Source organism: Otolemur garnettii, unplaced genomic scaffold (assembly GCF_000181295.1).
Source record: "Otolemur garnettii isolate 467f Iridium unplaced genomic scaffold, OtoGar3 scaffold00126, whole genome shotgun sequence".
Lineage (NCBI taxonomy): Eukaryota > Metazoa > Chordata > Mammalia > Primates > Galagidae > Otolemur > Otolemur garnettii.
In genome coordinates this window covers 5,778,501-5,805,393 of record NW_003852521.1, presented here as the reverse complement: position 1 = coordinate 5,805,393, position 26,893 = coordinate 5,778,501, and the positions used below count along the sequence as shown (strand labels likewise).

The window sequence follows — 26,893 nt, the reverse complement described above, 5'->3', positions numbered from 1 at the left end:
GTCACTCAGATCCTAGCGATCGTTGTCTGAGGATATATTGATCCACTACACAATTGAAAAAAGCGAGTGCACTAGTGCAGGACCCACAACACACCCCACACTCACGTGACCGTGATCTTTGCTCCTTTGCGAGTCCTCACAGAGCTGGGGGTTCTGCACTTTGCTCTCCAGCACGCCTCTCCCCGCCTTTCTTCCGTCTCCCTGCCTTTCCCACCCCTGCTTCTGTTTGTTTAAACCCCAGTGTGGGCAGCGCGCTGGGATCAGACTCAGAACCATGTTGTTCCTGACTCCAGTCTTGGTCGCGGTTCTCTGCATTTTGATTGTGTGGATCTTTAAAAATGCAGATAGCAGCATCCAGAGAAAGAAGGGGGAGCCTAGAGCCAGGACGGGATCTCGCCCCTGGGTGGATGAAGACTTGAAAGACAGCACTGACCTCCACCAAGCAGAAGAAGGTAAAGACGCCAGCCACTGGGCGGCTCGGCCGTCGTGCGTGTTAACGCTGACAGTGAGGTGTCAGCTCGGCTTAAAGAGCAGAGGAAACACACACAGGACAGTTTTATCACCACTCTAAACTAACCAGTGGGTGACAGAGACAGGTCATCTCCCCAGTGATCAGTCTGCCACCTGCTGGTACCTGCCCCCTCTATTTTGGATGCTCAGTGACAAAGCCATAGAGGATAGATTTCTGACTCCAGTCCTGTGCTGGCCGCTGAACCCTTCCGGAGGGTCTCCTCTCAGGCTAGCAGGGGGCAGGGGCAAGGGGCAGGCGTTGGTCAAGAACCTGAAATCTGAGTGGCATCTACCCAGGGGGTTGCCATCTTTCACTATTCCAGTCCTTGGCGGGGAGAGATGAGGGTGCCTCTGTCCTCAACAAGTAGAGTGTCCCCTTCATTTGACAAGATGAGGCACAGGAAACAGAGAGAAACAAAGAGATGACGCAGAGGAACTGATTCTAAGGGGGTTAGGGCAGGCTTGGGAGTGGAGACACTAACCGGGCCTGGAGGACTCACGGGTAGCAAGGGTTGGGGCCTGTCAGGGTGAGGGAAGGAACTGTGGGGCACAGGGAGGCCTCAGGAGGGCTCGGGACAGTGGTTCCCGGGTGAGCAGGGGAGGACTGGCCTTGAAAAGAAGAGGTGATGGGGGCAGGTGGGGAGGAGCACTGGGCAAGAGTCTTGGGTTATCCGTGTTTGAGCAGCTCTGCCCGGGATGGGTTTGGGGGATGGATTTGACTGGAGGAGGATGGGACTCTCCGCTGGGCCAGTGAAGCCCCACCCCCAACAGAGGCCACTGGAATGTGAGTGTGTGGGGGGATGTGTGTGTGAGTGTGTCAGAGTGTGTGGGAATGTGAGTGTGTGAATTTGAGTAGTGTGCATGTGAGAATATATGTGTGAGTGTGTCAGTATGAGGAGTGGGAGAGTGTGTGTGTGGATGTGAGTGAGTGTGAGAGTGTGTGTGACAGTGTATGATCTTAGGAAGGACTGGGGTGTGAGCAGGCCTCAGTGCTGAGACCCAGTGACACGAACTGTCCCACATGAGGTCCCAGCCTTCTCCTCTCCCATGGTGAAGGCCGCCCAGCCAGGCTGCCCGTTCTTTCAGGCTGAGAAGCACTTCCCTTAATCAGAGGGGGTTTGCGATGAAGCTGTGTGATGATTTGTTCTGGTAGGGACAGCCGGACGGTGTGGCCGTGGGACTGCAGCACATGGGGTGGGTCAGACAAAGCCCGAGGGAAGAAATACATTCAGTTTTGCCTTTGATGGATGCACCATTAATATCTGTGTGTAGCTAAGATAGGGTTGGTTTGCTAAGACCCGGTAAGACCTCAAGGTCTTAGGACAAAGGAGAGGCAAGTTCAGATGAGAGGGGAGATGAGGGAAAGAAAGGACCTGAACAAAGATGCAGCCTGGTGGGTCCTGCTGGGGGAGAGTCACCATCAGCACCAGACTCTGGACACAGACGAGAGGCTCAGAGAGCAAATCCTGCCAACTTCACCCATCGCTTTGTGGGGAAGGCAAAATAGCTTCTTCTCTCCCCAGTCTGGGGGCATGGCTGAGGCCTTTGTAACAAAAGAGAAGTGTGCACATTTATTAAACATAACTTTTATATAACATGTGGCAGGGGAGCCTTCATAAGGAAGCCTTTGGGGAAGACCTGAAGGACTGGTTAACGGTATGTGGGTTTTGGTTAGGTTGGTGAAGAGTGGACAGTCGTGGAGACACATAACAGGACGAGGGGGATGACTTAATGGTATAAACTAGGGGCCTCAGCAAGTCCTCTTGCTCAGATTCTTCTCTGTGTGCCTGTCCTGTGTCCCTGCATCTGCAGATACCAAGATGCTCCTTTACTCTGGGCACCGGGAGGGCACTGCTGGAGTCAGGGTCTTATGACCAATTTCCCGGGGGGGCCAGAAAATGCTTCCCAGGTTTTATTTACCAGACGAGGAGGGTCCGGCCGCCTGTCAGAGACTGACGAGCTTTATTTTCAGAAGGCCAGCAAATCTGGAGAATGGCAAGAGTGGGCCCTCAAAGACCGTTCCGCCTCAGTTAGAATTCTACCGGTTTTCATAATAGGATGCAGGGAAACAAACTTAGAAAATTTTAACTTTATCTAAAAGAATCATCACAGAAAACAGCATAACATAATCTTTATTCTAACAGTAGAACAATACTTACCATCTAAGTGTTACTACCTCCCCCAAAGCCTTTGGAGGTACACATCCTCAGTCATGGTGAAACCTTAACTGGATAACCATGGAGGGTACGTGGGGAAAGAATGGGGGCTGAGCAGACCAGGTCAGCTGTCCTGCTCCTGCTCAGCTTCTCAGACTCCATCCTCTAGGCTGCTTTTCTGGCTTCATTATGACCTCAGGGAGGCCGGCAGGGGAAGGTCAGAGAGCACTTCACACTGCTGCTGAATGTATTTGCAATACAACATGAAACCCACCACTCAAGGGGAGCATTTGCTCCCTTCATGGACTCTGAGCCTGGGCATCCCTCAGCCTCCCCACTCCCTCCCCACCTCAGTGCCACTGACGGAACAGTCAGTCTATACTACAACTTGGGGTTCATATGGCCAGGAGGACCAGGTAGAAAGCAGAGCAAAGTTGAGGCAGTCAGCAAAGAGGTTTCCTTGGGCAGGTGTGAGCCCTTAGGTCACTCCCTTACCCACCTTCAGAATCTGACCACTGAGGCAGACAGCTGCGTCACCCTTAGCAATGTTGCTCCTCAGGGCTCCCTGAACTGCAGGGAGAGAACAAGGCCCATGGCCCTTGGCTTCATCATTAGAAAATGTCTGGCCCATTTGCAAAGATTTTGAAGTAGAACTTCAAAAACACAAAAACAATTTATTTAGAGATGCAGCCAAAAAAATACCTCCAATCCATGTGAAACGTGAAAGGATAGAAGTGATCTAGAATTACTAGGCTGGCTAAAACTAGTTATGGTGCAATTACGGAACGCCTGGCAGTAAAGCAAGTGTAAGGGCCAAGAGAAAGCTGCCCCTGTGTCCTCTGAAATTTTGTTGAAAATGAACTGACAGAAGACAGATTTCTGGGAGGAAAGCATGCAGCTTTATTTAACCTGGGACTGGCAGGGGGACACTTCTTCAATACCTCAGTGAGGCCCAGATGCCTCTGCGCCCTTCTTCACAGGGGCAGGGGTACTGGGGGGTGGTGTAGGAGTAAATGGTTTTTAGGGGAAATGAATGTACGCAAAGAACAATGGCCTGAAGTGAAGTTCCTCTGAGCCGGGGAAGCGGGAAGGTGAGGGGCTGAGCTAAAGTGGCCTGCTGCTTTGGTTCAGCATGTCAGCGCCATATTGGGGGGGTATGGTTTGCTAAGCCCCAATGCACTGATGCAAGGTGAGGGGCCTGACTGGTCTGGATTGGAGGCAGGAACACAGAGGAGTTTAGGGACTGTTCTCTTGCTTCCGGTGAGGGCCACGTTCCCTGGGGGCAGTGAGGAATTGAAGGTGAGGAGAGAAGGGGCACCTCTTGCATTTGTTCGTGCCCTGCAGCTCCATATGGAGCTGTCTCTGTGGGCTCCCTGTGCTCCTAGCCTGGCCCTGCTGTCCCCATTCCCCATTCTAGGCAGGCAGCCTCACTGTCATTGTGGGACAGTCCTATCCAGAGGTGATAAGGACCATTTGTTTGCTTGGTCAGATGAGGCACTGATAAGGGCCAGCAACAGCCAGCTTCATTCTGCTAGATTAGGACAGACTGCTTTGGACTTTAGAAGCTGCAGAAATGCCAAGTCACGTGCCTAGGCTGCCTCTAGCTTATGCCAATGCTGATAGGATCTTAAGAGTAACTTGCCTTTCAAACTGTTAAGGAAGCATTTAATGCATTTGCTCACTTACCACTTTCTAACTACAGGGGTTGTCGGACTTAATCAGACCTGGTGGCCAAAGTATCATTAGTGTTGAAAGTCTTTATTGACACATTTGATAAAGTTCAGGGCTGTCATTGTGACACTGATGACATCTGCATTTTGTTCAGGATTGATTAGTAGGAAGCTGATGGTGTCTGTGACCACCCCCATCACACTCCCTCTACCTAAAAGTAGGCATCTGGCCCCAAACTGCCCCTGCTTGTAAAATGGACAAAGACGTTTCCTCACTAATTGCTACCTTTGCCATTGGGGTTCTCAGTCTCTTAGCTCAGTTCCCTTTTGGTGAGGTTCCCTCTCCCCTTCCTTCTCCGGATGGGGTTGTGGGAGAAGGTTAATCCTCTGCCGCAGTCCCCGTGGAGAATGGCTGAGACCCTCGGGGCTGGGTCTTCAACCCTCCTCTCTTCCCTGTGTTCCTGGTGGCCATTCTCATCTTTAGGTGAAGACTCCCAAGCTGGATCTCACCTGGACATTTTTTGTACTTGACACTTCCACTTGCATGACTCACAGGCAAACACAGCTGACTCCTGTCCCTCCATCCTTCCTGTATGCCCCATCCCCCAATGGTTCATCTTTAGTAGATGGTTCCAGCACCTACCCAGTCACTAAGGCCAGAAACCGGGATGGATCCTTAGTTCTTCCCTTTCTCTTCCAACCACACTTACCCACTCTTGTTAGCAAGTCTTATGATTTTTATTTACAAGGTGGTTCAAGAATCTCTACACTTCTGTCATTCTTTCTGCTCTTCCGATGGTCCAAGCCAACATCAGGCCTCACCTGGGCTTTGGCAACAGCCTCTGCGTGAGTCATCCTGTTTCATTTTTGTCTCCCTCCAGTACATCTTTGAAAGTATAAGTTGTCACCCTCGGCTTTATATTCATTTCTGCCTTTCTATGGTACTTAGGCTGAAGCTATGCTCTTACCAGGAGTACCCTCTGTGGGCCCACATAACCCTCTGTGGGCCCACATAACCTGGCTCCTGCCTCCTTCTCCAGTTCATCTAAGCCATCCCCTCCCTTGCATAGTAAGACCAGGCAGGTGTAGGTCTTCTCAGCTGCTCAGACCTGCCTGAAGACACGCCCTGCCCCACCCCCAGACTCCAAACACTCTCATAGCTCAGATTTCACCTTACCTTGTCCCTTCAGTCGGCCCCTTTTGTCCTCCCTTGCTGGACCACGCCTCCTTATTCTGTCACTTCCTAGAGAATTAATCTTCTGATAAGAACTACCCCGGGTTGTAATTCTATCCTTTGCTGCTTGGTTTAAATGTTTAAGTGTCAAGAATATTGTCCCAAAGAGGCACAATTATCTGATGCTGTCCCTGAAGTTTCATTAGCCAGAGAAGAGTAAAGCTCATATCACAGAAGAAGAAACTGAAAATTAAACATCACACCTAGAGCCCAGACAAACTCTGTCCCAAACTTTGTTTGCTCTTAGATCCCATTTAATTCCCAAAGAGAATTAGTTACTAACCATTGTCTGAGCATTGCATTCCTTCATTTTCCCTAAAATCATTTTCTCCTGTACCCCCATCTCCTCCTCTCCTATAAAGCAGTGTGTATACGTATCTGTGCCCCATGGTGACTGGGTAATCATTCCCCTGGGATTCCCCCATGCTATGCATGTTAAATCTTTATGCCTTTTTCTCCTATTAATCTGTCTTTGGCAGTTTATTTTCAGTGAACTTTCAGAGAGCAAAGAGGGGAGTTTTCCTTCTTTATCCTGTGGTATGGAAATCATATCATCTATTTTGTTCATTAATATATACCCAGTAAATTCTCAACATCAACTTTGTTGGAACAAAAATTGTTTATTTCCACAACGTGGGATTGTTTAGTCCCTAGAGAGACTTTGGGAGCGTTACTAAGTGTAATTTGTATAATATTACATACAGTATTTTGTCTTTCGCAAACTTACAAGTATAACATGAAATTTTTTTTCCAAACTAATCATAACCACCAAAGATGTTTATTCCAGTATTTTACCCCCACTCCACGAACACCACTACCAACGACAACCATTGCAAAATCACTGCTATTGGAATCTCTGGAGCACAGGTCTAAAAGGAGAAGGTTTTCAGTCCGGCATAAACAGGCCAACTTGCCTTGACTTTTTGTGCTTTGTTTCTTTTAGCTAAATGGAATGCTCATTTAATCCAGGTGGTATCCGAGCTTACCCTACCTAGAAAGAAAATCAAGTAAAAATAAGTTGTAAGAAAAAGCTGAATCCTCAATCCCCCATCCTTTGAGGGGCCAGTGTCCTCCCCAGGATTTCTGAGAGTTCCCAGGGAGTTTGTGCTGTGGGGACGCCTGAAGCTCAGGCCCCAGGGACTTCCTGATGCCTTTCAAGTGTTTTCTTCTTCCACCTCCTGCCCAACTGACCTGTGTTAGTCAGTCTGTGCACCTTCTGCAGAGGAGGAAAGAGATTGTGACCGACAAGGACATATGTGTGTCTATGAGTGATGGAAATTTATATTTTTGGACCTAAATGATAATTATATGAGCTTTTGCTTAAAAATGATTGGCTCTGTGTTTTATACACTTTTTCAGTAAGTATATTTCATTTCACAATTAAATTTTTCTTTCACTGATTAGAAGGTCATAGAGATTAATTACCGGAGTAATTAAGGATAGATCAACTGACAAGAACTGTCAGATAAGACTCTTCAGAAAGGAGAAAAGGTGCTTGACACTTTCTCAAGCAGTGAAAGTTCAAGTTCAGTGAAAGTAGGACTCTAATTAAACGGTTAGAGCTTCTCACTCTATCATGCAATGTCTTTTACTTTCTCATCCATATTTTCTACCTTTTTTTTTTTGCGTGTGCAGTTTTTGGCCAGGGCTGGGTTTGAACCTACCACCTCCAGCATATGGAGCTGGCACCCTACTCCTTTGAGCCACAGGCTCACCCCCTTTTTGTTTTTTCAAGCTACATTTTGTATGGGTAAGAAGAAACTATCTTCCACAGATTCATTTTCTTTTTAGTTGTGGCTAAATGTTAAACCTATCAATCAAAATTTAATTTAGGTTATTGTAATTTTCATTTGTAGAAGTTTTGTTTGGTTCTTTTTAAAATCTGCTGTCACTTTTTCCTGCCCAAATTGTCAGGTATGTCTTTTACTTCTTTGAACCCCACAAGCATAGTTGTTTTATAGTATCACTCTCAAGATAATTCCCATCTCAAAAGTCTTTGTGGGTCTATTTCTGATGCCCATGGTTTTGGTGGTCCTTAAGACTTCTTGTTTTCTTACCTCTATTGTTATTTTAATTGTATTCTGTTCCTTCTTTTGGAAAATGACTCAGGAAACCTTTTTGAGGCTTAGGATACTGAGGTTCATTTTCAGGAAAAATCCACTTTTGTGTCTACCCTTGTGTGACAATGAGACAACTTTAACCTAAGCCAGACCAGTGGTTCCCTGGATCACTCAGATGATACTACCTTAGACTATAAGTCACACCAGAAATGCTTTACTTCAAATTCACCCTTATTACATAATATACACTTCAGGGCCCCATCTGAAAGTGTGGGGGCTGCTGGGCTACCAACTCTGGGTAGACCTGAGCTTTTGACTTTGTCATCATCCTTTATCTTTAATCACCACATTGGGAAGTGTTCTCTGGGCATTTGGGCGCTGGTATACCTCTAAGGGTACCAATCATCATCTAGAATTTGACTGTCATTTTCCACAGTCACAGGAAGCACACACAAAAAATGTTTTAACAGAGTTTACTAAGGGTTTTAGTTTTCTTTAGCTTGGAGGTTGTTACAAATTATCTAACTAACCAATATTGGAAGTGGAAACCCTTTAGTGCAATGGTGTCTGACCCTTTGGCACCAGGGACCAGTTTCACGGAAGGCAGTCTTTCCATGCACCTGGGGTGGGGGCATGTGATTCTCATAGAGCGTGCAATCTAGATCCCTTGCCGGGACAGTTTACAGTAGGGTTCACCCTTCTGTGCAAATCTAATGTCACTGTTGATGTGACTGACGGGGGTGGAGCTGAGGCAGTGAGGTGAACAATGGGGAGCGGCTGTAAATACAGGTGAAGTCTCGCTTGCTTGCCTGCTGCTCACCTGCTGGGCAGCTCAGTTCCTAACAGGCCCTGGACTGGTCCTGGTCATGACCTAGGGGTTGGGGCCTGCAGCTTTAGTAGATGCCACAACCGCAGTCACCACAACCATAACCACAACCACAGTATCAGCTAATCAATGCAATTAAAGTGGATTTATAACTACTCAAAGAACAATGTAAGAAATAATTGTCTCCTCTCACACAGTTCAAGGTATGAGACATACGTCCTATGAGACAAACATAAACTGGGTTTGGGGGAGGTTGCCAATGATAAAAATACACGACACATTATATTCAGTCTTCTAAAGACACAGCTGAGGTAGGACAGTAACGATTTGGATGAGACACATACACACACATAGATTTTAATGATTTGAAAGAAATCCCAAATTTGTTACTTTAGGAAAGTGAATACTGAGCACCTTCAGGAACATGGTCTGTTCTTTCCATGCAGGAGCTTCTTGCTACTGTGCTACGGCTTCTGTACGCCAATTCCCATCAGGCCGAAAAATACTAGGGCAGTTTAGTAAAGACTAAACTGTTGTGTAAAATAAACATCTACTCATTAGATCCCAGTAATACTGTCAGGAGCTATTTCCTGGGCAGCCTTCTCAGTGAAGCTTTTGTTATGCGATTCAGAGTTCCCTAAAAAAATCTAACTCATGTCAATTTATTCTGATTTGATGGACTGAGGCCTACTTTCTGCATTGGTCTCCTTTAGGAATCTTTTGCCTCTTAGATTCCGGAAGTTGACAAAGTTCAACAACAACCCTAAGCTCAAGACCTGCCTAAGACAAGCAAGGAATATATATGTGTGTGTGTGTGTGTGTGTGTGTATTTTTTTTTCACCTAAGCATTTCCTTTTTCAATAATTTTAAGTGTTTGATTGAAGACAGCATCTTGAAATTTATTTCTGTTGAAATCTTTGTAGTTTAGAGCAAAAGTATGTTTATTCATGAACTTGAAAGAAATGAAGAAACACTCAGTATTCAGAGAAAGAGCTATGAAATTTTGGATATATAACCAACAATTCTGAGAATAGCGGAATGATGTATCTGGGGAGTTGACAATAAGGTCTTCTGAGCCCTTATTTGTAAAGCCTGCCAGGGTCTTCCCTGTGTTATTTACCTATAATAACAATCTCCAGTGTTATTTATTGGAAAATATCCTTCTATGAAACATAATTGGGTCTGTGTTTGGGGAGGCTGAGTGCCCAGACACATCTTCCTTTTTATCTTCTGCCTTATCTCTGGGTTCATTTTTTTCTTCCTCCGTTTTGCCATTTTTGGCTTTAACTACTGAATCTCCTAATGCATCTAAATCTTCTCTAAGATCCTGAGCTCACATAATGAGCTTCCAAAACTCTCTGAATAGGAGGCTAATAGGGAAAACCAGAAGTGGCAAAAGCAGGCAACTATAATGGTAAATTTTATGTAATTAAATTAAACTGTCTTTTTCTTATGGTTTGTATTTTTGTGTGTTAAGAAATTCTTCTCCACACTAAGGTTATGAAGATACTCTTCTATATTTTTTTTTCTAAAAGTTTTTTTTGTGTGTATGTGACACTTTGTTGCCCTCAGTTGAGTGCTGTGGCATCATAGCTCACAGCAGCCTCAAACTCTTGAGCTCAAGCAGTTCTCTTGCTTCAGCCTTCCAAGTAGCTGAGACTACAGGCGCCTGCCACAGTTCTTGGCTATTTTTAGAGACAGGGGTCTTTCTCTGGCTCAGGTTGGTCTTGAAACTATGAACTCAGGCAATCCACCAGCTGTGGCCTCCCATATGCCAGGATTACAGGTGTGAGCCACCACACCTGGCCTTCTTTTCTAAAAGCTTTAAAAATTAGTCTTTTATATGCAGAATTGCATTGAGAACATTCAACATCCTTTTGTTCTCAATCTCTGATGGAAACGTTTCGGTGTTTTGAGGTTAGCCACACAGCTGGACATGGGTATTTTCCTTCCATAGTTAGGAGATTAAACAGGTTTATCAGATTAAGCAGGTTTTTCTGACTTCAAATTTACTCAAAGATAAATGTCAAATTTTATCAAATGCTTTTTCTTCATCGGAGTAATTTTATGGTTTATGTCCCTTAGCTTGTTAATGTGAGAAAAAAAATGATTGTTTTTCTGAAGTTAAATTAACCTTGAGTGCCTAGGATAATCCCAACTTGGCGAAGATGTATTGTTTTTTCTATTTGGCTGAATTGTTACTCATATTTTGTTTAGGATTTTTGTAATCTGTATTTATGGGGGAGCTGAGCCTGTAGACTTTCTTTTAATGTCCTAGTAATGTTTTGGTATCAAGGTTTCATGTGAGTTGGAGGGTGTTTTTTTGAGTTGTCTTTTTGTAACTGATGTCTAGCTTTATTGCATTGTGGTCAGAGATCATTATCTATTAAATCTTTAAAATGTGTTGAGAGTTATTTTCTGGTCTAATGTGTTGTTAATTTTTGTGAGTATTTTGAGTCTGCTTTAAAAGTATGTGTCTTCTGTATAAGTTTGATAAAGTGTTTTATACACAGCCATTTGGTTATCTTTATCAATTATTGTATTCAAGTCTTCTGGGTCCTTACTGATTTTTTTCACCGGCTTATTTTCTAGCATTACTGAGAGAGATGTGTGAAGACCTTTCATTGTTGACTATGGATTTTAACATTTCTTCTTGAAAGCCTATCTCAAGGCCATGTGATACAAATGAATATATATTTAAAATTACATTTTCCAGGCACATTAAATTGTATTGCTATAAAGTGAATTTATTGCCCGTAGTGCCTCAATTTCTCTTTCTTTTGATGTTACTATATTTATATGATGCCTGGAATAAGTTTTCCACCCTGATGCATGGTATACCTTTCCACCTTTCTATACCATGTTTTAGATGTGTCTCTTATAAATAATGTATTTGGATGTAAAAAAATTATGGGCCTTTCTCAGGAGCCTTTATATTTAATCCAGTGATTCTTGTTACTATTAAAAATTTAGCTATTCTTGTTCTTCTGGAAGTAATTTTTCCCCCTCTGGTTGCTTTTAAGATTTTATATTGGCTATGAGAGGTGTGGGTTTTTTTTCTTTTTAATTAATGCTTAGAATTTACTGAGTCTCAGAGTCAAAGAGTACTGTTCACATAGTTTTCTTTAAGTAAGGAGCCTGAAATAACCTATAGTTTTGAATCTAATGCAGCTTCTGATTTACTTGCATTTTTATTAGGATTAATTATGAAACTGAAGTTTGGTGCCTCTTCTTTATAATGTATATATATATTTCTCTTACAGCAGTTGTGTTTAATGTCACTAAAAAGTAACTACAGTTCTTATTTTAAAAAAGAATTTACTAGGCCTCTTGAATCTATAGATTTGCTATTTTTCATCAGTTCTGGGAGAATTGCAGACACTACTTTTTAAAATATTGCCTCAGCCATATTCTCATGAATTGAATGACGCATATTCGACAGGCTCACGGGGATTTTTTTCTTGCTCTTTTTCCTCTGTTTTTTTCCCTATTCTAGTATTTTCTTCTGACCTATCCCCAGTTTATTAATTTTTCTTTAGTTCATCTTCCCTGCTGGTAAATACATCCATGAAGTTCTCGATTCCATTATTTTTCACTTCTAGAAGTTCTGTTTTTTACACAGTCTCCATTACTTTTTATCTTTTCCTAAATCCTACAAATTTACATGTTTGTCTTTTTTTCTCTAAGCATAGTAGTCATAGTTGTTTTATCATCTGAGTCTGACAATTCCAATATTTGAAGTCTGTGAGCATCTGACTTTATTTTTGAAAATTGATTCTGATATTTCTTATTAAAGATGGTTCTCTATGTGCCTGTTTGCATCTGGTGAGTTGCTGGCAATTGTACTTAAAATTATCTATATACTGTACACTACATACTGTGATACTGGAGCACTATCAGGAAGAACAGCCTTATTTCAAGTTCAAGTTTGAGGCAAAACTCATAAAAATGATAGAAGCCCTTGAGGGCTGGTTTATTTATGATTCACAATTTACCTAAAGATGTGGTCTTGGAGTTCCAGCTTACTAGACTTCCCCTTGTCTGTGGGCCTGGGCTTTGATGTCTGTCATCCTTGATCCATGAAGATATATTAAAATGGAAATTCAAATATGCAGGGACTGGCAAATACAATCAGAGAAAATGTAGCTTCTGCACCTATTTATCTGGGTAGGTTTGTATTTTCCTTTTAGTTTGGCCTGGAAATTTCTTACTGTGATTTTAAAAGGACTTTTAAGAAAATACTTAATTTAGTGATCTGAGTGTTTTTCAGCTGATGGGAGACTATTTGAAATAACCTGGTCCACCACTGACAGAAATTTGAATTCCTCATCTTTTAGTAGGTACAAATCTTCTTTTTCTTGATATATGAGTAGAACAAATTTTTAACAAGTATAACAAGTTGGACGGATAGTCAAGGTCAGTGATCAGGATTCTATAGCTCTATTTCTTTTTTAAAGTTTTATTGTTTGGGGGGATATTTTTATGTCGGTCTTTTTGTTTTCTTTTGTTTTATGTTGGTTTTTGCTTTGTTTGTTTTTAGCTCATAATCCTGCAGGCATTTCTGAGAACTTTATCTCTTTCTGTAGCCACCTGATAACCCAGAGAGATCATTCAATTAGCCACCTTCCTTGTTCTTATTTGCAGATGCTGATGAGTGGCAGGAATCAGAGGAAAACGTCGAACACATTCCATTCTCCCATAGCCGCTATCCCGAGAAGGAAATGGTTAAGAGATCCCAGGAATTTTATGAACTTCTCAATAAGAGACGGTCAGTCCGGTTCATAAGTAATGAGCAAATCCCGACGGAGGTCATTGACAACGTCATCAGAGCCGCAGGTTTGTAATTGCCATTAGTCTCTGAGACAGTCAGCTGCCTCACTGGTGTGACTCCAACATTAGAAAACACTGAAGTCCAAACTGTAAATAAAATCTACAGCGACATGTTTACCTACGAAGTCTCACCCGAGTGTTGAGTGACTGCCAGAAACATCATGATTTCTACTTCTTACATTTTGAGTATTATGGAGTTCTTGCAAGCAGATGTGACATGACAGTAGTTCAGAACTCCTGAAATTATTCAGTTTTATGAGCTTGTATTTAAAAGTGAGATTTCTAAACATATCATTATATATTCAAAGGGAAACACCCTTTTTATTCCCCTCCCCCTAAAACACACACATACACACACACACACACACACACACACGCTCTCTCTCACACACACACTCTCACTCATGCACACTTACACATTGGTCTTCTAGGAAGAATATTCCTCAAATTACACACTACAATGCTCTGTAGCATTCTAATGAACTAGCAGAATTTACTGGTGTGAATTTATAAAGTAACACAAAGAAAGACAAGCCCATTTTAAACAGAAATAATATCTTCTCAGAGGTAAAAATAAATAAATAGCTACAGAAAAAGGAGGGGTATAGATGAGAAAGCCCCTGGCCTGAGAGCCTCCTCTGATTGGGGTCTTATTCCTATGTCAATCAGATTTTAAGTTTATTTGTACAAATTATCATATGCCCATTGTGAATACATTATCCCACTTTAAAAGAAGCAAGAATAAGATATTTTGTTCTCATTAAGGATATAAATGCACTAGGTTATTGAGTCCTTTATGTAACTAACCCCAGTTACTAAAATTCCCATTGATCTATGTCTGTATGTATATATGCACATACACCTATTACGTTAAGGTAAATTTGGCACAACTTGAAACATTAGGGAGAAATTTATTTCTTGTATTTAGAGATACAAATATTTAGTGGAAAAATAAAATGGGCACAAAGTTAACCAGAATCATTCTGTGCAGAAATTGGGGCCTCAGGTTTAGCTTTTGACTTAAATTTTCTGGCCACTTGTAGTATTGAAGTGGTTTGTGGTAAGCAAGAAGCCCATCAAGAGTCTGAGACCTTACACCTTCCAGAAGCAGAACTTATTCCATTAAAAAGGAATCAGGAAGGAAGGAATAGGGGTTTCTGACATAGCCCTGCTATGTCACTGCTGCCTGTCCTTGGGAATAGTTGGGCTTCTCTAGGACCAAGAGGTGACACCCAGGTCAGAAGCTGGCCCAAGCTGTCTCTGGAATCTCAAGAGAATTTAAGCTCCTTGTATGAAGGTGATGCCCTGCGGAGCTTTGTCCTGGGACACCAGAACTGATTCAGGTGTGGACCAAGGATTCCCGAGGCCCTTGGGGGTGGAAGACACACAGGTGTGCAAGCTGAGTGCCCACAGCCAAAGGTTTCCCAACTCCGTGTGTCCCCAGTGAGAGCTCAGACTTCACAGTGTCACACTCAGGACTTTGAAAGAGTCATGAGCCATTTATAGTTTAGTCGCCTTTTAAGGAGTGTTTGTAAAACCATGTTGCCAAATACAATTTGCCTTTCCTCATAAGCTTCGTGACGTTGTCCTCATTCAAGTCTATCAAAACGGATGACAGTCTGGAGAATTCTGGCTGTTACAGTTTGCCCTCGGAGTTTTTCTCCTTGGTGGTCATGGTGTAGTTCAGGGGTCTTCAAACTTTTTAAACAGGGGGCCAGTTCACTGTCCCTCAGACTGTTGGCAGGCTGGACTATAGTTTAAAAGGACAGGCAGCAGCGGCAAAAACACCAGGTGGGCTGGATAAATGTCCTCATTTGGGGTAAATGGCCAAACCTTTGGCTTTGGGCACTCAGCATGCAAACCTGTGTGTCTTCTACCCCCGAGGGCCTCGGGAATCCTCGGTCCATACCTGACTCAGTCCTGGTGTCCCAATGTGGCCTGCGGGCCGTAGTTTGAGGATGCCTGGTATAGTTAGTTAGGATGCTCTCGCTCATGTAACTAGAGAACAGGGATAGGTGCCCACAGCCTGAGCAGCGCTGAGCGTATCTTGATAACATCAGTTCAGAGACACCTGGAGGACGCTGACCAGCATGTGGTCAGCCGCTCACGCCAGAGCCCTCTGCCAAGCACTTGGTTTTTCAGGTTACCTCACTTTATTCTGAGCCAGCTTTAATTACATGTGTTCTTAACTAACAGTCTCACGCTTTCCTGCAGCTTTAATTTCTGGTTTTGATTTAATGGGTGACAGGGACAGCCCCCAGTGGGGCACACACAGAGCCCTGGACCTTCGTGGTTGTGAAGGACCCAGACATGAAACACGAGATTCGCCAGATCATCGAGGAGGAAGAGGAGATAAACTACATGAAAAGAATGGGGCACCGATGGGTTTCGGACCTGAAGAAACTGAGGTACACAAGTTGGTGAAATTGGGAATGTCTGGTTTGGCCTCTTAAAGTGAAAGAACTCCCACTGCCCTTTCCTGATTTGATTAAGTGTTAGAAAGTGTGTTTGTGTCTCTGGGAGGAACCGTGGACGCTGCTTCAGGCCCTGCCCCCATATTGCCATATGCGTCTTTGCTAAATAAATAGGCTCTGATCCAAATAACTGCTTAGTGAAGTAAACTTCAAGGAATCATTGTACACTGATCCTGGAGCGTCAGATTGTGAAATACCCCTCAAGATCTTGAGTGAAGCAGGTTACACTTCGCTAAAGTGATCAGCTCTTCCAAATGAGTGGATGAAGCAGGCTTTAGTTTTAGGACAAGCTTGGTACCAGTGGGCTCTCTGGGAGGTGTTAGGAACTCTGCAGGCTCCCTCATCTCCAGGAGAGAAGTGGCAGGGATCTCAGTGCGGCTAGTTTCACTACAGTGCGTCCAAGGCCAGGGCCTTCCCTGCCCTCTGTCTTCCTAGGCTGAGTGTGAGGGGCATGGCAGGTAGCGATAATGGCCCTGACCTCTCCAGGGGCCCCACAGGTCCAGCACTTGCAATGCCCAGGAGAGATACTTAATAACTCTGTCTCTCAGCTGTGGGGGGCCTTCAGTGGCCCATTCGACACCAGTCACCCAACACCCCACGGTGGCACAACCCTAAGAAAGGACGAATAATGGGATGTCGCTTTTAGGGGACTGAAGTGACATTTCCTTGGACAGTTAGAGTGGATCTGATGAAAAGGTGGCCTCTTGGCTTGCTCCTTTTTCAGTTATTTGGGACCAGAGGACAATTTTTATCCAGACTGATGTCTTATGGACTTGTTACTTACACTTTGCTCCAGACAAAGTGTGGGAATAGTAATAACTATTATGTAAGTCTGGCTGAATGTTCATGGAAAAAACTGGGATTGGTAAAAGCTGAGTTGAGTCGCTATACTTCAAGAGATGCTGTACTCCAGGTGTGCACAGTACCTACTAAATACTATTGTCCCTGTCACTGTCCTCAGCAGTGAAGCATTAATTGCCCTCTCACCTGTGTGCTGGAATCATCTCACACACACCTCTCATCTATCTCAAACAGCCATACCACCTAGGATTTTAATTATCAGTTTTCTTTTCTTCTCATTTTATAGACAACCATTTTTTAGAAACCTTTGCTGAGCAGAGAAGCACCAATACTCCGAGACAGAGGTGCAGTGGAGAAACAGTTTTAGCTCACAGAGCGCTGAGAGGAGACAGGAGAAATTCCTCAAAGACGCCTCCCTGAGAATTTGGGAGAAGAGTTTTCAAAGATAGTTTGGCAGGCAAAGGATTAGGTGATTGGGTCTGCTAATTGGCTAGGTTTGGGGCAAAATTACAGGGGTTTAGAAATCATCTCCTCATGCTGAGTCTGGTCCTGGGTGGGGACGGCAATAGAAGTTGAGTTAGTTCCTTGGTATGGGCCACTGGTGGAGGTAGGGGGTCAGCCAATCCTGGAAGATATGGGGGGCCTGGAAAAGATCTCAAAAACTAGCCTTAGGTTTTGAAGTTCTCTGTGGACAAAGTTAAGAATCTTTATGACCATCAGCTGCATGACTCCTGAGTCGCTATTACAGGAAAGCAAACTAGGCAATATTTTCAGCTCTGCCTGTGCCTTTGCCAAGTTTGGGCCCTCACCACGGTCTTGCCTCACACCCTTTACCAATTTGTAAAGGGCAAGTCCAAGAGGGTGGGAGTGCTTGTGTCACTCAGTGGCCAGGCTTAGCTCTCCTTTTTGGCAGAATGGGCTCTAGGGACTCCTGAAATTTTTATTTTTCCTTTATAATACGAGCATCAGAATTTTAAATCATGGAAGTACCCATATAGAATACAGGCTTATCTAATAGAACCCACTTGGGGAACACACACACAGTCTCTTGATAACTTTCAACTCAACTGGGAGCTGTGGAATTGCTGGGTGCCCTGGAGAGCAGCATCCCTGGTCTGCTCCAGGCACTGAAGGCACAGTCAGTGTGTCCCCAACCTCCAGGATATGGACTGGTACTGGTCCATGGCCGGGTAGGAACTGGGCTGCACAGCACGAGATGAGTGTGAGCCAGTGAGCAAAGCGTGGTCTTTATCTTCAGTGCTCCCATCACTTGCACCCTCCTCTGAGCACCACCTACTGTCAGATCAGTGGCAGCAGTAGATTCTCGTAGGAGCTGGAGCCCTCTGTAAACTGCACGTGAGGGATTTAGGTTGCATGCTCCTTATGAGAGTCCAACATCCCCCTACAACGGCAAAATTATCTTCCATAAAACTGGACCCTGGCACCAAAAAGAGGGCTGTAGCTATCAAGGGGCAGGAGAGTGTTCATTCACCCCGTGAGCCAGGAAGGTGGATAAAAGGGATTCTTCTCTACTTACACTTCCATGATTTAGAATTCTCAATGTTTGCATTATCGAAAGCCTCTTTATATGGTTTAACTAATTTTACCCGCCCAGTGGCCATGGGGGATGGGTACACAACAGCACATTTTCCACGGGACACTTGACACAGGAGGAACTGAGCCGTGGGAGGGTAAGTGGCCCCACATGGCCAAGCTCGTCTGGCTCCAGAGTGGGTCTCAAAACCATTAACCTTTCTCCCTCTTTGCAAGGAGAAAAGAATCAATGGCAGTCGAGGGTGACTAAGCAGGCTGAACTTTGGTAAAGTAACTTTGCAAGTGTAACCTGTAGACATTACTAGTCTAAGAGGAACCATGGAAAAATACACAGTGAGTTCAGTGTGCTTTCAAAACAGCAAGGCTGTACCTAGGCCAGAAATGAAATGAATGGGGACCAACTCTGGCTAACAATGACACGATATATCCTAAGGAAAATTCCAGTATATGGGGTTGTCTGACTTTGGAATATCTGTGTTAAAATGCAACTTCTGCCAAAATGTAAGGGACAGAATAATGGAACCAAGAAAGAGAAGTTCTAAGCTGGAAAATGAAAATCTCTAAACCTCCCGGACCTCCCACTCCCACGAAAGTTCTCTCCCTTCTTTCCGTAACTGGGCAGACTGCACTGCCATCTACCCCGCTACGATTTCAGCTAAACCTCACAGTCAGCCGGACTCTTCCCTGCTGGCTTCTATCCTGGATCCTGTCCCACTTCTGCTCATCTGGCTCTGCCCAGGATGCCTTCCCAATCCCCTTTCTCTGCCTGGTCTTCAGCGCCTCGAGGCCTTTTCTGGGAATTTTCTTTCAATCTTCTTATTCAGAATTAACATTTCAGTTTTGAGGGCCCCTCAACGCACTTGTTTCTTGGACAGCATTCACCAGGTTTCATTTTCACTGCATGTGGGCTTAGTGCACTCCAAGTTACAGGATCGATCCTTGTATCTTCCAGCATATCCTATGCCTTGCTGTGCTCAACACTTGTCAATAACTGATGGTGTGGGGGTGAGGGGAAATGTCCCCTTTCTCCTGAAAGTTCACTGAAAGATCAACTCACAATTAAGGCAGATTAATAAGAGAAAGGTTTATTACTGTGTACCTGGGAAGAGTCAGAGTGATTATTTGATATCCCAGTGGGGTCCAGAAGTTTTTACACCCTCATTTCGAGGAAAGGGGCAGATGAAAAATATAGGTAATTCTGTTTAGGTGTAATAAATTGTTGCTAGGAAGGGTGAATGGATGGGAAACAGACTGACTTGTAAATTAACTGAGACAAAGGGCTTATATTTAAAATGATTTAGGCAGCCAAGCATTGTGGGAGACGCCTGTAGTCACAGCTACTCAGGAGCCTGATGCAAAAGGATTACCTGAGCCCAGGAATTTGATGTTGCTGTGACCTATGATGCCACAGAACTCTACCCAGGGCAACAAAGTAAGGCTTTGTCTAAATAAATAAATAAATAAATAACATAAAAATGAAATAAAATAGAGTGATTTGGGCCAGCCTGGGTGCTGATGGCTCATACGTGTAATCTTAGCACTCTGCGAAGGCAAGGCAGGAGGAGCCCTTGAGCTCAGGAGTTTGAGACCAGCCTGAGAAAACAAGACCTCGTCTTTACTAAAAATAGAAAAAAAAAATAGGTGAGTGTGTAGTGGACACCTGTAGAACCAGCTCCTCAGGAAGGTGAGGCAAGAGGAACTCTTAAGCCCAAGAGTTTGAGGTTGCTGGGAGCTATGACACCACAGCACTCTACCCAGGGCTACAGAGTGAGACTCTGCCTCTAACTAACTAACTAACTAAATAAATGAATAAATAAAATAATAAAATGATTTGGACCAGGTCTGGTTTCGTTCCAGATATTCTTTCCAGCAATTTATTGAGATAAGAGGGAGGGGAAGGGAAGTCTTTTGCTCTTGGATGAGTCCTTCTGGGGCTACAGATGGAGGGGAAGCCCCTTTCAAGGGCCTATGGATCTCTAAGGGCCCTTAACTCAAATTACTCTTTGTACCACAGAGTCATATTTTGGGGTGAGATTTCCTAAGCTCCTTTGACAGAAAATATGAACAGGGCACAAACAAACAACAATTCTATACTTTTTCAATTTCTAATATAAAAAAGAAATATGCTATGACTTTGACATTAATACGCTAAGATTATAAAAACGGAACCAAAAATAAGAGCCGATATTCTCTGGAATCTCTTTTCTTCCCTGAGAACCAACTGGATTAAAGAGTACTTGGACACCGCCCCTGTTTTGATTCTCATTTTCAAACAAATACATGGTATCGCTGCGAACGGCAAGAAGCGGGTCCATTACTACAATGAGATCAGCGTCTCCATCGCCTGTGGCATCCTCCTAGCTGCCCTGCAGGTATGGTGCCCTCCCCCAGGCCCAAGAAAGACCAGTGAGACTTGGGGGACCAAGCGTGACCCTCTTAGAATATTTCAACTAAGCTTTAAATTCCTGGAAATTTGGAAATTGTTTTCCCTCGAGTCGAGCTCGTAAGTAAGGTATCTCCAGTGTGAAAACTGACTCTAAAAACCTGGGCTGGGTTAAGGATGATGGTTCAACAAGCTGGAATTCTTCCCAGGAATTCACTAGTCAGATCATTTCAGAGTTAGAAAACTTGTTGCTGCGGTTGCCTTCATCTGTTCAACATGAAGTTCCAAGGGTTTTGGCAGGCACAACGGGAAGAATTTCTCAGGGAGACTAACTCGGGAGATGTTTGTTGTTGCTGTCTGAGCTGAAGGAACAATTACCAGCCCGAAAGGAGCACTCTTTCCCAGAGCTCCTTTGCTGAGAAGTTCGCCTTGTAGTGTATTAGGAGATGACAGTGGGCTTAAAAAGCCATATCTGTATCGTGGCTAGAATACCGACGTGAAATGGGGCAGCATTGAGGCTTACCTTCCAACGTACCCAATTTGTTCCTTTGACATATACTTTCCGAGCGGTTCCTATGGGGCAGTCCCTGAGAGGCACCTGAGCCGTCTGTGGGGTCTGGGGTCCGGGTAGGCGGTGGGGAGAGCAAACACATAAAATAAATACAGCCAGGGAAGGATCATACTTGTAAGGGAAAACTGATTTAAAAAACCCAGCCTACTCACTATCTCTAAGAAAAATGTGTGTGCTGAATACCACCTTGCAAAACAAAGTCATCGTTACGCAAAAGGAATGTTTTCAGATTACATGAAAAATCGTCCTGAAGGAGCTGGCAGTTGATTTCCTTTCCGAGTCTGTAATCTGACAAAGGAATCACTGAGCAGCGTCAGACCTTCCAGACCCGGTGTTGGGGTCCTGGAAGAAGCACTTTAAGCCCGGAGAGAGCTCAGTTCCCCAGCGGACTCTGTTCCTGCAAAGCCAGGGCTCCGTCTCACTTTGCTGTTGAGCTTGCTGCCCTCTTGCGTCCAAAAGGCATGATTCTTGGATAGGTCGTGATTTGCCAGGGAGGAAAGAAAAATCTTCCCGGAGCCCCCACCCAGAGCATGGTGAGCAGTGAGGCACACGTGACGCGTAGACTCCACAACTTCTTTCTGGTTTATTGGGTCAATTTGATTGGAAAAGCTGGAGAGGGGAGCTGGGGAGGTGTCTGGAAGCTACGCAGTGTTTTTACTCAGATGTTTAGTATTTGGAGGCTTGAAGAGAGGTTGATGGGGCACCCCTTGGTCACTGGGTCCCCTACCCTTGGGCACTGGCATCTTCCCTGGGCATGAGGCTCTGCTTCCATGTTGATTCTGTAGTTGTAGGAACTCCCTATGGTTGTGGTCATCTAGAATAAAATGTGTAAGACTTTATTAATATATTAATTACCAATATCTGGCAGCAAGCCTGTTAAAGTACTGACGAAAGTAGTGATATTTTAAGATATCATTACAACTTCCTAGCAACTATAAAGTGATATGAAAATATCTGTGAATCTTTTTGGTGACAAAGTCGTAGATATTGCTGATACTACTGTGGTTTGTTGCCTGCATTTAGAAAGGAAGAAAACGCTACATTTCAGTTAGATGTTCATGGATATAAGATGCATTGCTTTTTCTGCCCGAGTTCACAGACCTGCTGAATTCAGTCCTCAGTCCTTTGGGGCTCTGAGGATTCCAGCTAAAAATTTTCAGATCTATAATAAGCCCAAAGCACTCACATTAAGAGAGACTGAAAGATAAAATATTAATAGAAATCAGCTTAATAGTACTAAGAGGCGTTGCTTAATACGTTCTGTGTATTCCTAAATTTCTACTATGAAAAATATGAAGAATTAAGCATGGGGTAAACACTATGTCTTTAAAAAGGACCAAAATATAAAATGACACCAGATTAAGCTATAAATATTTCCTCAGTGGAAAGTTCAAAATTCATCCATTTCAAATTTAAATACTATGTGAAGGTATGAAAAAGGAAGAGAACTAGAGATATAATCTAAGCTGATGACAGAAGAAGTCAATAGATTTTTCAATCCATGTGTTCTTGAGAATAGACAGGCGTTCTAAAAGCTTTAGGAATCAAAGTGTAGAATGATAAATAGTATCAAAGACCTTCAGCAAGAGACCGTATTAAGTCCCCCAGATCCATATATATATAAATAATTATAGAGTCATGTGCTGCAGAATGACATTTCAGCCAATGAGGGACTGCAGATAAGATGATGGTCCCATGAGATTATAATGCAGCTGAAAGATTCCTACAGTCTAGTAGCGGCACAATGCATTCCGCACGCGTGTGTGGAGGGGACGCTGTGTAAACTGACCTTCTGCAGGCCCAGTCCGTGTGAAAGTGTAGCACAGGCAGTTATATGCAATGCACCATACTTGATGGTGGTAATAAACAACCATGTTACTATGTGTGCATTTACTATACTATATGTTTTATCATTCTTTAGCATGTACTCCCTCTACTTACTAAAAGAAAAAAAGTTAACTGTAAAAACAGCCTCAAGCAGGAAGCAGGTCCTTCAGGTGGTGTTCCAGAAGAAGCCGCTGCTGTCAAAGGAGATGGCTGCTCCCTGTGTGTTATGGCCCTGAAGACCTCCCGTGGGTCCAGATGTTCCAGCAGAAGACAGGGATATTGATGATCCTGACCCAGTGTAGGCCTAGGCTAATGTGTGTGTTGGTGTCTTAGTTTTTAACAAAAGAAAGTCTTAGAAGTAGATTAAATAAACACATTTAAAAATTGAAAAAAGCTTATAGAATAAGGATATAAAGAAGAAATACATTTACGCAGCTGTGCAATGTGTTTGTATTTTAAGTGAAATGTTATTACAAGAGTCAAAAAATTAAAAACAATTAAAAAATCTATAAAGTAAAAGTTGCAGTAAGCTAAGGTTAATTTATTAGGAATAAAGAAACAGATTGTTTTTATAAATTTAGTGTAGGCCAAGTGTGTGGAGTTTATAAAGTCTACAGTAGTACCCAGTAATGTCCAGGCCTTCACCTTCCCTCAGCACTCACTGACTCACCCAGAGCGACTTCCAGTCCTGCAAGCCCCGTTCATGGTCAGGGCCCTGTATGGGTGGCCAGTTTTAATCCTTTCCACAGTATTTTTACTGTACCTTTTCTATGCTTAGATACACAAATACTTATTCTTGTGTTATAATCACCTGCAGTATTCAGTGGAGTGACACCTGGGTACAGGTGTGTAGCCAAGGAGCAATAGGCTAGACCACAAAGGTGTGTAGTAGGCTGTACTATCTGGGTCTGTACACTCTGTTCACACGATGAAAAAATCACCTACTGACATATTTCCTAGAACATATTCCCACCATTACCTGACACACAACTGTATACACACATATGTACATATACAGAGGTTCAAATGCCAATATTATAGATACTGATTTACAACCTGTAGATTCCAGACAGATGGAATGGAATTCAGGAAAGAATATTTAGTAAAAAAAAAACAAAACAAAACAAAATTAAAGTAGAATTTGGGCAGGGATGCCACTTTGGTGGACTGTGTTTGTCACCTGGGTCTGTGCCAGGATGCAGGACTGACCCCTTAGCCAAAAGGCTCTCCCTGTTGGTTCTGCCATTGTTGGTGTAGTTGGGTTCCCCCAGTTTCTCTCCATAAAATAATCCTTCGTATTTTTTAAGCATCAATGAAAAATAAGACTAGTATTTTTCTGCTCCCAGAAAATTCCCACCGCTTGGTTTAAAAGAAGTCAGGGGTGGGGAGATCGTGGCTCACGGTGCCTGAGCTGGCAGCCTCTTTGCTGCCCAACTTCTGAGAAATGATTAGACGAGCAAGTGTGCCAAGGATGAAGGTCCCCAGGCTGGAGGCAGAGTTCCGATGCTGTCTGCTGGCTCTGCAAGGTGCCCTTGTCTCTTCTGTTTCAGAATGCAGGACTGGTGACTGTCACTACCACTCCTCTCAACTGTGGTCCTCGTCTGAGGTTACTCTTGGGCCGCCCTGCACATGAAAAGCTGCTGATGCTGCTCCCCGTGGGATACCCCAGCAAAGATGCCACAGTGCCCGATCTCAAACGGAAACCTCTGGAGCAGATAATGGTGACGGTGTAGGCCGGAGCCCTTCAGGGAGCTGTGTGAGGATAGCGTCCAGGCTCCTCTCTGTGGCTCTGCCTGCTCCTCTCGGGTTCCTTGCTGCTCTCCTGTGTGTGGGGTTCCCCTGCGCTCCACTTCAAGGGGTGGCCACTCTGTGTGTCAAGAAACCTGTCCATACTCTTCACCACTTTGAGTCTAGTAAGTCCCGTTCCTTACCCATTTTGGAAATGCATTGACACCTGATAAAAAACAGGCCCTGATTTTAAAATCTTTTAAATTATTCTGGAAAATCACGGCTGACTTTTTTCTTTTATTTTTTAAAAACTCATATAGAGGAAGGACTCAACAGAAAATTTAATGTAGTTCTAAGAATTCAGCAATGTGATGACTCTTGAATTTAAATTCAGACTCACCAAATGGCTTCCCGCCCTCTGATTTCTGGAAGCTTTTAGACAAAGGGTGTGCTTTTGGTATATAATCTTTAACTGAACTTCAGGGATATTCTGCCAGTTTTAAGAAAGTAACCATCAGAATAATGAAAATGTCATCCTCACAGGACCCGACAGGGCATGCTTGGGTAGCCTGGGTCTGCTGGTGGGCAGTCGCACTGTCTAGTGGTATGTTGGAGCTGGCTTGTAGCAGTTGGTAGAAGCTGTTCAGTATGGTGAAACTCCCATAGTTGACCACCTCCTTAAGTTGACCTAGTTTTCATAGACTGGCCAGGCACCACATGCACAAAGCAGTGCAGTAGGCCTCGTTCCCCATGCTGACCATCTCCATATCTGAACTAGTTCGTTACAATCCCTTGGATGGTCAACTTACAGGGGTTCTCTTATATTTGAGAATTTTGCAAGCCAGTTGGTTTAAGTATTAAACAATTATAGCCTGAAATTGCCCATGGCGGGGGTGGACTGGGAGTGTTTACACCGCAGCAATCAGAAACCAGTACAATTAGGACTTGCTTCCTTTTTCTTAAAGAGACGGTTTACACATGACTGACTGTGTCTGCCTCCTTTTCTACTCTGCCCATGAAACAGACTTCTGGCTTTTCTCCAAAAGCTGTACATGAGAGCACAGCTTTGTGGGATGGATGGGGTCACAGGTGCCGTTGACTTCTTCCTTCCGGGGTGTCATGCCCACGGGCACACTCTTACAGGTCGGGTAATTTCTCATCAAGCAACTCTGCTCACCTCTTGATCCTCTTCCTCTGTCCCTTTTTTTCTTCTATTTTTTTCTCTCACAGTTCCCTTAAGAAAAATCTCCCTTGCCTTTTTTCATTCCATTTGTGAGTCACGCAATGCAAGAAAATCCTTTGGTATCATTGATAAGAGCAGGAACTGGTGATAACCCTGTATCAGACCAAGAGAAGACCTTCTTTGCCCTAATTAGACATTACACAAACAGCTTCTGAGGGCCACTGAAATACCCAAAAGTCTCTTTTGGAACCCCCCAAATCTATCTATGCCTTTGTTTTTATGCAACCATTCTTTTCTCTAAGTCTACACATTTTAATAAATACAAACTTTCTTATATTTTATTTCTATTCTTACTTTGGTTTAAAAAAAAGCCAACATCAGTGTTGTGATAGTTAATTTGTCCCAAACTTTTTATTGTAAATGAGTGTTGTTTTAGCTGCACTGTGGCTTTATTATTTATGTGGGCTGGAGTGGAAGCCTAACCTCTGCACCTTATATGGTTTCATAGGAAAAAGATACTCTGAGTTTCAAATAACAGAATAATAAACACTTTGGTGTTGCAGAGTAAGGAAATTGAAGTTGTATTTATAAATGTCTCTATTTTTTATGTATAAAAACTGAGCCCAGGGAATTCTTTGCAAGTATTTTACTTTGCCCTTCTAGGGAGGGTTGGGGTGGAGAAGAGATCCATGCTGCCTCCTTGGAGGAGTTAGACCCCCCAAAATGTACATTTTACATAAAACAAGGGAAATCTTAGAAGAAAAAAAGAGAGTGAAGGAAGCATCAATTGTGCAGATGTCCCTGGTAGGTGGAAGAATGTCTGATTCTGTCCTGTCTCTAGTTGTTACCTGTAAACATGTAATTCATCATTAGCATAGCTTTGAATAGGCATTAGTTTCAGGTGCTAGACAGAGTTATAATTTGTATGTCCTTCTTTATGGAAGGTCAGCAAGGAATTTTAATGATCTGTGGCATCAATTCTTTACAGCTGCCTGTGGCCTTTCTCTTTTGCATAAGTTGAGAGGGCCACCTGAGACTTTGATTTCCTTTATATGCTTATAAACAACAGACATTTATTTTTCACAG

General features: G+C 43.5%; 1 protein-coding gene across 2 annotated transcripts; it reads left to right on the top strand.

Annotated features, from left to right (window-relative positions):
• The first annotated feature begins 192 nt into the window (after positions 1–192).
• Positions 193–26,143, top strand: IYD (iodotyrosine deiodinase). 2 transcript variants are annotated; one of them, XM_003797877.3, is made up of 5 exons: positions 193–452; positions 13,101–13,292; positions 15,535–15,694; positions 20,331–20,487; positions 24,447–26,143. In XM_003797877.3, exons 1-5 carry the CDS (start codon positions 275–277, stop codon positions 24,627–24,629), a joined length of 870 nt encoding a protein of 289 aa, XP_003797925.1. In that variant the 5' UTR covers positions 193–274; the 3' UTR covers positions 24,630–26,143. The 2 variants fall into 2 exon arrangements, with proteins under 2 accessions (XP_003797925.1, XP_023373727.1); XM_023517959.1 differs by lacking the exon at positions 193–452 and having other exon boundaries at positions 13,101–13,224.
• The last annotated feature ends 750 nt before the right edge of the window (positions 26,144–26,893 follow it).

Excerpts from the sequence above, each read along its gene's own strand:
- IYD (XM_003797877.3), top strand. The coding sequence starts at position 275 with ATGTTGTTCCTGACTCCAGTCTTGGTCGCGGTTCTCTGCATTTTGATT. Across the intron at positions 453-13,100 it reads CCTCCACCAAGCAGAAGAAG|ATGCTGATGAGTGGCAGGAA; the intron begins GTAAAGACGCCA and ends TCTTATTTGCAG. Across the intron at positions 13,293-15,534 it reads CAACGTCATCAGAGCCGCAG|GGACAGCCCCCAGTGGGGCA; the intron begins GTTTGTAATTGC and ends AATGGGTGACAG.